The sequence below is a fragment of the Odontesthes bonariensis genome, chromosome 6, assembly GCF_027942865.1.
Source record: "Odontesthes bonariensis isolate fOdoBon6 chromosome 6, fOdoBon6.hap1, whole genome shotgun sequence".
Classification (NCBI taxonomy): domain Eukaryota; kingdom Metazoa; phylum Chordata; class Actinopteri; order Atheriniformes; family Atherinopsidae; genus Odontesthes; species Odontesthes bonariensis.
Genome location: NC_134511.1, coordinates 22,145,256 through 22,156,654, shown reverse-complemented (window position 1 = coordinate 22,156,654; position 11,399 = coordinate 22,145,256). Strand labels below are relative to the sequence as shown.

General features: G+C 42.7%; 1 protein-coding gene across 7 annotated transcripts in view; it reads right to left on the bottom strand.

Moving 5' to 3' along the window:
• LOC142382254 (membrane-associated phosphatidylinositol transfer protein 2-like) overlaps nt 1–11,399 on the bottom strand; it is a 39,189-nt gene that overhangs the window by 2,705 nt on the left and 25,085 nt on the right. For 2 of the 7 annotated variants that reach the window (XM_075467910.1, XM_075467909.1), the window contains 18 exons: nt 9,993–10,097; nt 9,839–9,903; nt 8,674–8,918; nt 8,359–8,548; nt 7,917–8,036; nt 7,581–7,795; nt 7,292–7,467; nt 6,946–7,116; nt 5,830–5,982; nt 3,733–3,897; nt 2,532–2,822; nt 1,840–1,988; nt 1,631–1,747; nt 1,334–1,450; nt 1,060–1,208; nt 730–879; nt 421–601; nt 118–246 (listed from right to left, as the gene is read on the bottom strand). In XM_075467910.1, coding sequence (XP_075324025.1) covers nt 118–246; nt 421–601; nt 730–879; nt 1,060–1,208; nt 1,334–1,450; nt 1,631–1,747; nt 1,840–1,988; nt 2,532–2,822; nt 3,733–3,897; nt 5,830–5,982; nt 6,946–7,116; nt 7,292–7,467; nt 7,581–7,795; nt 7,917–8,036; nt 8,359–8,548; nt 8,674–8,918; nt 9,839–9,903; nt 9,993–10,097 — 2,888 coding nt within the window. Of the gene's footprint in view, nt 1–117; nt 247–420; nt 602–729; nt 880–1,059; nt 1,209–1,333; nt 1,451–1,630; nt 1,748–1,839; nt 1,989–2,531; nt 2,823–3,732; nt 3,898–5,829; nt 5,983–6,945; nt 7,117–7,291; nt 7,468–7,580; nt 7,796–7,916; nt 8,037–8,358; nt 8,549–8,673; nt 8,919–9,509; nt 9,582–9,838; nt 9,904–9,992; nt 10,098–11,399 lie in introns of all 7 variants that reach the window. The other 5 variants (XM_075467916.1, XM_075467912.1, XM_075467911.1 and 2 more) reach the window with 5 other exon arrangements.

Below are 11,399 nucleotides of genomic sequence, written 5' to 3'. Positions count from 1 at the left end.
TTATTGAATAATTAGAGCAGCAGAATTACAGAGCCGATCACAAATACATTTTAAAGGGCTTTTGGCATCTAACTGAGCACACTAGAAATTTGATAACGGCTTCTGATGGCGTGCTACCTGGCACTGGTGTAACATCTTCTTCGAGGGTCTGCCGACAATGTATATCTGGGAAGAAGGGATGCCAATGGAGGTGTAGACAGAGATGTCTTTGGTTGATCCGTAGCCAGCAAAAATCTTCATGTGAGCCTGGAATCATTCAAATGAAGAGGACAACCGTTTGGAACCAGTTTCTTCTTTACAAGTGAGTACATATGTTTAAACATAACAATTTCAGCACCACTTGGTTTTGTCCACTAAAAATATTTGTTATATGACCTTATTACACCTAAATAAACAACAGTGCATTAGTCCCGGTCTGACCTCTGTCAGCAATTTGAGGAAGTTAGCCTTGTGTCTGAGCGGGTCGTGGACTAGGCCATCACAGAAGGAGACAATGCCATGAGGGAAGTTGTGCTGGGACAACCAAGCCACCACCCGCTGCTTCTGCATGTCTGGACGTCCGGTCACATAGATGATCAAATAGCCTAAATCCTGCCAGTACCTGTAGTTAGGTGAAACAGCAGAATACACAAAAACATAAATAACACAGTAGTGAACTTCAGTCTAAGTGAAACTCTACAAATTCAAGAAGAAAAAAAGAAAAAAAACAGAGGAAGAGCAGCTGAATACCTGACAACGTCGACCGCTCCTGCCCGCACTTTGGGATCACTGCCCATGATTGAAACACTGGCAGCAAATGAACCATCGATGCTGAACACTACAAACTCTGTACCACGTGGAATAACAGTCAAGTAGCTGTCTGCAAATGTGTGGTCACCCCTGGAGAGCAAAGAGAGTTAGAAAACAGACACAGCTGCAGAGAAAAATAATCACCTTGAGAGACTGAGATGCAGTAACAGAGTGAGAAACAAAGAAACCGGGATTTCTGGCAAAATGCCAAAAAAAGCTTGAAAAATTAAATAAATCAGGACACACTGTTGGAGTTGAAGCTGATCTCACCTGACAACCATTTTAACTGGGTAGACCCCAATGCCCAGACGCTTGTCCTCCGGGACGACAAAAGAAACACGACCACTGCTGTTAGTCACCTCAGTGTTGAAATACACCCATTCTCCTGATGGAGGCTGGGTCATGATGTGGAGGTCAACCTATGCAAGATTTAAAAAAAACAAACGTATCCATTTCATTAAAAAAAAGAAAAGGTGTCTACAAACACTAATTACACAGAGTATCCTGACACCGGGCTGTGTGCTGCTGTAAAAAGTGGGTTCACCTTCTCTCCGGCTAATGTGACCATGTCCAGAGGGCCATACATGAAGCGACCTGTCACGACCTTCTGGCTATCTTCAGTAAACACAGCATCGTTTACGCGGTGATTGGCAGTCACGTTCTGCAAAAGAAGATCAAGAAAAACAATTGCTGAAGTATTTGTGTATCTGAAATCAAACAAAAATACACGATGGGTAAGACAAACCAGAGGCAAAGGTCCCACACAGGATGTTGTGAATGGAAAGTATCACACTGTGGCAGTCCGGAGTGAACTGAAAAACACCCTGAAACTGACACTCACCCTGATCTTGACATGAGTCCTCTTGCGGAGCCACTTTTCTCGAGGTTTAGAGGGTGTAAATTCAGACACTTCTTTCCCATCGAGCTCCAGAATGCTCGAATTTTCGTGTCTCATGACCTAAAGGTGACATTTGAATGACTCATCCTCAGCATTAAGGACACTTAAAACCCCCAGGCTGAATTTTAAAAAGTGTTGTTCGGTTTACTCACCTGCCTCAAGAGAAAAGACACAACATCAGTGGATTCCCAGTATGATGCGTGGAAGAGGTGTGGTAAAGCTACTGTGGGGAAAGCGGTCAGAGCATCGGGGCAGTACAGGGCAAAGTCCAGCCGCTTTGTGCCCCACCAACGTGCTGCAACTGCAATGGGGAGTGGAATGAATAGGGTGCAGATATGCAAGAGGAAACTGTGGGAATTAGTGCGAGCTACGTGATGTCACACACAAATGTGCAACACCCCTAAAGCAAAAGCAAAGAGTTGATTTCAATCCTCAACCACAATCATCACCTTCTCCAGCAGTTCTTTGGCTGCAGGAGAGAAAGGAAGGTTTTTTTTTTATTTACTATAGTTGTTATCAGGAAAACGATGAATCAAAGAACAAAAAAAGATTGTTAGAACAGATCTGTGATTATTTGAGCAACTAAAGGTGGTTATTTGTGTTAGTGTGAGGTTAGAAAAAAAGACCAAAGATTTTGAAAGAGCATGCAAAGGAAATTTATATAGGACTCCTCCCCCGGTGGAAGTGATTGCACTTGAATCCTTGTGAATTTGATTGGGAAAGAATACAAGGGGAAGAAAAAGAGGCTTCCTACAACAGCAGCACTGAGTTTTTGGATAGTGCAGGGTAGCACACAGAAAAGACCTGAAGCCTCGCTGTGATTTCCCCTCCCTTTGAAAAGTACCTTGGTCAACTTCAGCTTGGGAGTCCAGTGAGACCAGATCACATATAGCACAGTCCAGCCCCGCTGACGGGCAGTTCTCGTACTGGCAAGTGGGGCTTAGACTTTCAATAGAGTCTGCCTCATCATCCGGCTCAGACACTAGATCTGCATCAGGAGATCCTGCAACCTGGCCAGCCTCCATTTTCTTACGAGACTTAGGGGGGCTTTTCAGGAAGAATTTGTTTTGTGATGATAGGGCGAGATGGGACAAAAGACTGAATCTTTTGGACTGGTAAAACTGGTTTGAATTGGCTACGAGGGAAAAAAAGAGAAAGAAGCACATGATAAAACTGATTCATCCTTGCATGACAGTTTGAACAGTGCAAAGTTAAACATTGAGATGAGTCCAGTGACATCAAGCTGCTTTAAAAAGAACTGCGAATAAAAAAAAAAAAAAGTGTTAATGAGAGTTAAAGTAACAGGGAAAAGATCTTCAGATGTTCTGGTGTTGTAGGAACAGAATTGCATATTAAACGGTTAAAGTGCACTTCCGGGTTTGTATTGAAGAAGGTTAAACAGCTGGGCTCGGAACAACAATGTAAGGTACAAAAAAAATGCTCTGGTAAGAAAACTAAAACAGTGAAGGGGAGGAAGGACTTTGGTAGACGATCAAACAGAGAAAAAACAGAGTACTGATTACCTCAGCAAACACTGTTATAGGGGGTTGACAATGCAGAAATGGCTTAGGGAGGGAGGCAGGTGTCCACATGCATTGCAACGTTAGAAAAATGCAGCACTCGGTCATTGCATTTACATTCAGACAGTGGATAAGAGTAAGACAGACAAAGGAAAGTGGCGCTAAGCTTGCTCTCCTGCAGGACTCTGTGCTTATCAGCACTTTTAATTATTACAAGTACCGGGAAACACATTCTTCATAAGACTCCTTACAATATAAGTCTGGCAAAACGGAAAACAGCAAAAATATTCATGTGTAGCTGGCTGACTAGACTGTTCCAGATGGAGTACAGGCTGTGTGTAGAGTCAGAGTAACAGGGGTTGAGAGAGAGATGATGTAGGAGTGTCAGAAGGAGAAACGAGACCGAAAAGTAGAGAAAGGTTGGCTTGGGAGTAAGAGAAAGTGGGAGAATAACTAGAGCCATGTTTGTGCGAGTGGAAGGAAGAGAGACAGAGAGGGAGACTGGTTGGTATATAGAACACTTACTGTTGGCTATGTTGGTGGCAGTGTAACTGTCTGCCATTCCTGAGACCTGGCTGGCAATGCTGACCTCACTGGCCCTCCGCTGGCCCCGGGAGAGGGGGCCCGTTACGGGGGATGAGGGGTACGAACTGTCCATGAAGACACCACCATGAGACTGAACAACATCCGCTATTGAGCGTAAACAAGGAGATCCCATTAGACAGAGACACAGGTAAGGGGAACTCACAGAGATGGGTGGGAGGGAGGGAAGATGTGGGTTGGAGCAGCCGGAGGGAAATGTGGCAGCAGGCACCATGGTTTCAGAGGACACGTGAAACCACAAGGAGGCCACATGCTGGCCAGAGTTAGATTTCTTCAACTGACCAACATATGAGAACATAAAACACTTAGTGTATGTAAAATCACAAATGGTCCCATTTGTTACAATCAAACCCAGGTTTAAAGCGATACTCCGGAGTAGATTCAACCTGGGGTCATTTGAACCGTGATATCCAGCCAAGTAGCCCACCCGCAGTTTTTTCGATATTGGCTGAACATCAGCTGAGTTACTGAGTTATCCCGAATAGCTTCATACAAGGGTTAACGGACCCTGGCAGTATCTCCAAAATTACCACACTAAAATCACATGCCATGACACCAAACTTCTACAGTAGTACAAATATGGTCTGTACTCACAAAACGATGCATTTGGAAGTTTGAAAATAGTCCAGGAGTTTATTATTATCACAATAATACACAAGCCTGATAGCTTTTCTGCTGCTAAAGCTGCGTCGACGTCACTTCTGGGAGCTGGGAGCTTCAAAGTAAGATGAGGGTTGATCTACTACTGTAGACAACAAAGCAAGGCTGCTCAATTTCTCCATTGATAAAATAATTTCACAACTCTACAACATAAAAATTCATAAAAAAACATGTAGAATATAGCATATACTTTGTTGTCTACAGTAGTAGATCAACCCTCATCTTACTTTGAAGCTCCCAGCTCCAGAAGTGACGTCGACGCAGCTTTAGCAGCAGAAAAGCTATTAGGCTTGTGTTGATAATAATAAACTCCTGGACTATTTTCAAACTTCCAAATGCATCGTTTTGTGAGTACAGACCAAATTTGTACTACTGTAGAAGTTTGGTGTCATGGGATGTGATTTTAGTGTGGTAATTTTGGAGATACGGACCAGGATCCATTAACCCTTGTACGAAGCTATTCGGGATAACTCAGTAACTCAGCTGATGTTCAGTCAAGATCGAAAAAACTGCGGGTGGGCTACTTGGCTGGATGTCACGGTTCAAATGACCCCAGGTTGAATCTACTCCGGAGTATCGCTTTAAGTATCTCTTACAGAGGTAAATCGAATCTGATATTTCAATAAATCTTTGTTTTGATAATCAGATAGTGCTGGAAAATTAATCAAATCAAATGAGCTCTGAACCTTGTCACAAGAAGATATCATTAGGTACAGTGTACTCAGGATGTATACATAGAGCACCAAATCCACTGCTCAAACACAACACCACAAGCAGCACGATATGCACCCCAAAACCATTCTGTGAGATTTAGGAGACAGTAGAAATATCCTCTGTCAACATTGATAATCTGAAATCATGGCAATGATGCAGACACATTAAAAACTGGCTTAAATACCACAGCACAAACACAAATGTTTGCATACTCCAAACACAGAGCACAACATCAGTATCAGATGGCAAAAGAAAATGTAGTAACATAAAAGATGCTTGTCAGATTTTTTTGCCAAGTATTTCCATGGTGTGGCGTAACAACTATCTATGAGTTTTATTTCAAATTAAAAAAAGAAGAAAATTTGAAGCGACTATAAAGAAGTAATTTGTAAATAATGGATGCTGCAAGAAAACTATGTATGGATTATTAAAAATGGTCTTTTTTGTAGGTCTTTGTAAGAAGAAACGTGATTCACGTTCTTGATTCTTGAAACAATAGCGATGGGAATACTCAGAGACAACACGTGTCAGATTAAAAAATCTGAGCATCTTGGACAGAACAGGAAGAAGGATGAACAAAGAGACAAGAGGAGCACATTAAATGAGGGTCAGGAAAGATGGAGGTGAATGGGAGAGGCTACACACACTCCATAGTGGCGGGTGTGGCTTTGAGGGAGCCCTCCTGCCAGTTTAGCACAGGCACAGGAATGCAGGTCTCACTGATGGTCTCCTGACAGCGAAGGGACAGGGGGGGCCCACTATCAAGTAGCAGCTGAGCGTTGCTCTGGACTGTCTCCACTAAAGAAGGAGGTGGAGGGGCAGGAAGAGCAGAGGTCAGGGGCAGTTTTAGAGGCAAGAGGGCCGGGTGTGCAGATACGGGGACAGGAGGCCGAGAGAGGAAGAAGGAGAGGAGACAAGGGAGACACAAAAACATGAGAAGCAAGAACAACTGAACGTGAGACAACAAAGGGTCAAGTCCTTAATGGACCTCACTTCTTTTTGGACCATAACTCCGCCGGCATACAGTAAACAATCATATCACCTTCATCTAAGACTGGTGATGACTCGCTGTCTGCTAGCTATATTCAGCCCTTTCTTGGTCTAAAATAAACTTCCATTTATCATTTAAACAGTAACACAATTGAAAAAGTTGTTAGAAGACCTGAGAGGATTACTGCTCATTGGGTCATGGCTATCACTTTGGAGAGCATCAAAACCCTGACCTGAATGAAATGTTATCCTACTCGTACTGTTTGTTAACCCTCATGTGGCTCTTTAATAAAGTCTAGTTCCTGATTTAAACCTCCTGGAGGTATCTGACTCGTCAAAAAGGACTCACTTCCAGCTGGTTAATAATTGTGTTCCCTGTGGGTTGCGGCTCTAATATTTACTGAGTTACAGTGAACAGTCCAAACAGAAACCACCAGCAGGACTATGACCACATTCAGATGAATAGGTTGCTTCACAGAAGACTTTGAAGCACAAACAGTAGAAAAATGTTTAATTTTTCTTCGAGACAGTGTTTCATAGTGTGTTATCAAGGCATGTGTTGCTTGTAGCATGGCTCAATGACAAACAGGAAGTGTTAGCTGACATGTTCTTAAGCTGTTAGGTGAAAAGAATAAAATATTTCTATAGCAGGGTAATTTGTATTTGTGTCTGTGCTGAATACAAGTGAGAAAAGCATCATTTTCAGACTGAAGAAATGGATATTTTCTTAAGTGCTGAGGCTTTCATGAATCATTGCTGCAATGAACTCACCCAACAGGGCAGAGTTCCCGTCTCCTAGGGGAAAGCGTTGATAACGGGGCACATTGAAGGGAGGGAGGAGGTGAAATTTCCGCTCCAGCAGAGGCTCCAGACGGGAAGCAGAGGGATCAGCTGGGTGGAACAAGTTATAGACCTGCTGACAAGCAGGCCGCAGCTGGGCCACTAGGGGGAGAAATCAAACCAAAGACATGAGAGAGGAGCAGCAACAACCAGAAAGACATCGCAGCTGTGTGACAACATCCTCTTTTTTTTTTTTTTTTTAAATTTCTCTACAGACATTTATGTATTGCTAATTTTTTTCAGAAAAAATTAAACTCCTCTTAATAAAGAAGCTCACCATCCAACATAGGGATCACAGTCTTCCTCAGGGCCAGTACTAAACCCAGTGGAGAGCCAAAGAGGAAGAAATCAGACACCTCGAAGTCAAACTTCCCCAGGGAGCTTCCATCCAGCATAGTGCTGCTGCTCGACCTGCGGGAGGCTGCATCGTTCCGCAAGACGCTAGAGTGCAAGCTGGAGGGACAACAGATCCTCGTTTAGAACCAATATTAAATGAAATTCTCACAGTCGGATATGAGAGAAGGTATTAATGGCGCGAGCGTAAGAATCTCCTTTATCTCACATACCTGGACAGGAAAGCCTGGTGTTGTTTTATTGTGTCCAGTTCGTAGGTGGAAGAGTCACTTCTCTTGCGTTGCAGTTGTCTCTTGGTCTCGTCACCTGCACCGGCACGAGGAATATCAATGTTACTGCGACTGAGGTGGCGGCTGCCTTCCAAAGTTGGAGAGGCCGATCCTTGTCCGCTGTTGATGATGATGCCAGGAGAGAGGAGGTCCTGGTCCTGTCGGGGCCATTTATGAGAATGTGTCACAAAAGCTTCAAGACCTTAAAAACTAGGTCCTTTGAAGATGAGCTAAAACATTTTAACATGTAAGCACAGCATTGAATGTTTTGCCTCTTACCTGCACACTGATGACGCTCCCCCTGCGACTGCTGTTCTGACTTTCGTTTACTGTGGGATTGCTATTGCACAACGCATCAAACCCTAAGATTCCTCCCACACAGTCCCCAATAAGGCATACCTGGAAAAGTCAAGGATCAGAAACAATATTCATGATATTCATGCTTACAGTTCAGGTTTACATAGAATGCAGACACATCCACCTCAGCAGTTCAGTGCTTACAAACTGGATGTTTACATGTGAAAAGAATGATCTGTTTTACTGTTAAATGGGTGTAAGCCAACTTACATTGGAGGTATAATGTAATGCTGTTAAAGGTAACGATTCCGACTAAATTTAACCGACTGGATTGAACCGTGATAAATTGATTACATACTGTACATATCTTGAGGAACAAAAAAAAAAAGAAGGAGTGCTGTTATCATTGAAAGCAGTAACTGACCTGGCCAGAGAAAGTGGCCCCATCCAAAGATTTTATAAAGTCAGAATACACTTGGTTGGCTCGAACAATGACGGTGGTCACGGCCTCCTGATACTGAGGAGCCGAGGTGGCCAGGAGAGGCAGAGCTGCCAGCGGGATGTGGTCCTGGCTGCTTGACAGACAACTTTCATCATAACTGTAAGGGCTCAGGCTGTCAAAAAAAAAAAAAAAAAATTACAAAATCAAAGAGAGGTTTGAGGAAATAATCACAGGAACAAGTGATTAACAGTCATGAGAAGAACCTGGAATATTTCCATCTTGACTGTTTTCTCTTACTTGGACACTAGAGAGAAAGCCTCGGCACAGATGGCAGGGCAGGGCACCAAGCGGATGGCGATGCGTCCCAGCGCAGCTGGGTAGTGAACACGCATTACCGTCTCAAAAGCCGTACTGATCGTGTTGACATCGGCCTGCTTGCTGTTCTGGTCCCCTCCGCCTGTATCCAAGATGTTCCCTCCGTGCAGGACTAAGATCAGCACGTGAATCTTGCAAGGCTGCAAACACTGCTGGGACGAACTCTCCTGAGAACGGCAAATTAAAAGAGGGGTGACGGGTGGGAGCATTAAGACACAGACCCTGGAAAACATTGGATAGTTTATTTGTTTTATGAGACAGCATAATGACTGAATCACAATAGTAAAACAAAAAAAACAAAAAAAGAAAGAAAAAAAGCACAAAGGCATTAAATCACTTTTAATTATAGAGTGTGACTCCTTGTATTCATCAGGACAAACTTGGATGACACAGGAGACTTCTTTTCACAAGGGCAGAAGACCATGAGGGAAAACCTCCACCGGGACAACTGTTCAACCAACAGCAAACAACAATCATGCTTCCAGAGGACGTCACTTTAAATACTACTGTATAATGTGTAGTTTTGTCTTCTATGTGTGATCCAAAACTTCACATTTCCAGGTAAGCATCATATGTATAGCTAACGCCACAGCCGTACGTACAAAGGAGTGGTGAGGTTGAGGGTAACACATGGATTTGGGTTCCGGCAGTGGAAAAGAGAAGGGAGGGGGCACGAAGTGCTGGGTTTGTCCACACGGATCGGATGTCCCTGTGGTACTATTGCACCCCAGTGTACAGGGGCCAAAATGTTTACTTACTGACAGGTGCCTCGTTACCATGATGGTAGGAATGGGAAAGCTATCGGCTTGGCCGCTAAGAGACTCACGGATCTGAACACAAGAGGACAGAAAGGCTCAGGAACAAACAGCCTTTCTTTTATCCTTCAAAGCCTGATAAAAAAAATAAAACCTTTTCATTGAAGCGCAAACCTTAAATGCAATGAAGGTTAGGCAGAGCTTTGGGTTCTACTGGGAATTGTTTTGTTTAGTTCTTCAGGAATCTTCTATCCTAAACATGGATATGCATAGGAAGAAGCTGCTCTGGAGAGTCATTTTGTATAAACATACTCAATGTTTGGCAAACATACCTCATCTAGCCTGTCCTCATTTGTTGCTCTGTCATAATCCACCGTCATTTCCTTAAAGAGCTCTCCTGAAAGCACACATTAACACTGTTAATATTATGTATCACAGGAGTGTGACTGTTGACGGTGAGGCGCCTGCCCGTGGTCTTCATCATACCAGTTGTTTCCTCCGAGTCTCCAGCTTCAATCTTGTCCATGAGATCATTGGAGTTCCATTTGGCAATTTCCTTCGGGAAGACGTCCTCGCCATCTGAGAGATCCTCTGTAGAGTAAAAACCAGACAGATCACGATGAGCAAGAGTACACTGTATTTGCCACTCCGTGTTTGTAAATTTGTCACTATAGAAACCGTACAATCAATCCACAGCGTATCTGCATGTTTGCATGGTTGAGATTGTTTACCAGGTTTAATTACGATACTGTACAGCAAACATACGTTTTTTTTCTTCTCCGCAACATATTAGATGCAGTTGTTCTGACCACTTTATAAGACATAACTCACTGTGGTGGCCTTCATATGTATATCAAACTCAGTATCTCCATAAATCTGAAGTAGAACCTCTGCAGCTGGTAAGCATATGCCATTTTGCATCCCTAAATGTCGGATACGCATGTGCTGGAGGATGGCAGAAAGTGGGGTGGGGTGCTTTTTCTTCATCATAAGATTCTCATAAAACAAATCAATAAACCATTTCATTCTATGGAAGAGTGTGTTATATGATTTAATATGAATGTATTGATGGATTCGGATATTCATCCATATTAATCCCCATTATTAAAAAAAAAGATTTTTCCATTCCATAATAATTCTTTCTATATTAGTATAACAAACAGACTGACCCCTTTTATTCTTATTCATTCTATGCTTAAACTTTAATCAATTCCTTTAAAACCCAATGCTTGCTTGCGCGACAAATAAAAAACACAAATGTTGAAAATCCAATGGAAAGTGTTTAATTTCATAATGACTTGCAATGAGCACCGATCAGTAGATTCAGCAAGTTCCTCTAAAGTGTTGACATTACGGTTTTTAAGAGATAATGTGTCCGGTAACACACTTTGACATTTAAAAAGTAGCCCCAATGTTTTTGTGATGTCTCTATAAATACAGGCAACACTGAGGTGTAAAGGTAAAGAAACACTTTTATACACGACTCGGCTTAGCCGATTCAAGACGATGAGTAACTTTTTATTCCAGCTGCACCATCATAGGTTGATTCAAATTTCTAATCAACAAAAAACAGAAAATTAGACACAGCATATGATATTTTTATGAGCGCTCCAGCTAAAGCTTTCCTTTATCATTCTGCACAAAAAAAAAAAAAAACAACAACTGGGGAACACATAAAATAAGACATATCATCATTGTTCTCCAGTGTCTGCAGGCAATGATTCCTGACCAAACTCTAAAGACGAAAATCTGAGCCTGTATTCATATCGGTTGCCTCTGCAGTGAAGAAATATGAGCAAATAAATCGTGAGTAACTGAAACGGGCATCTGAACAGAACAAAGGGAATTAACTGTCACTGATACAGAGGGTTGTGTCAGCAGTTTATGACTGCG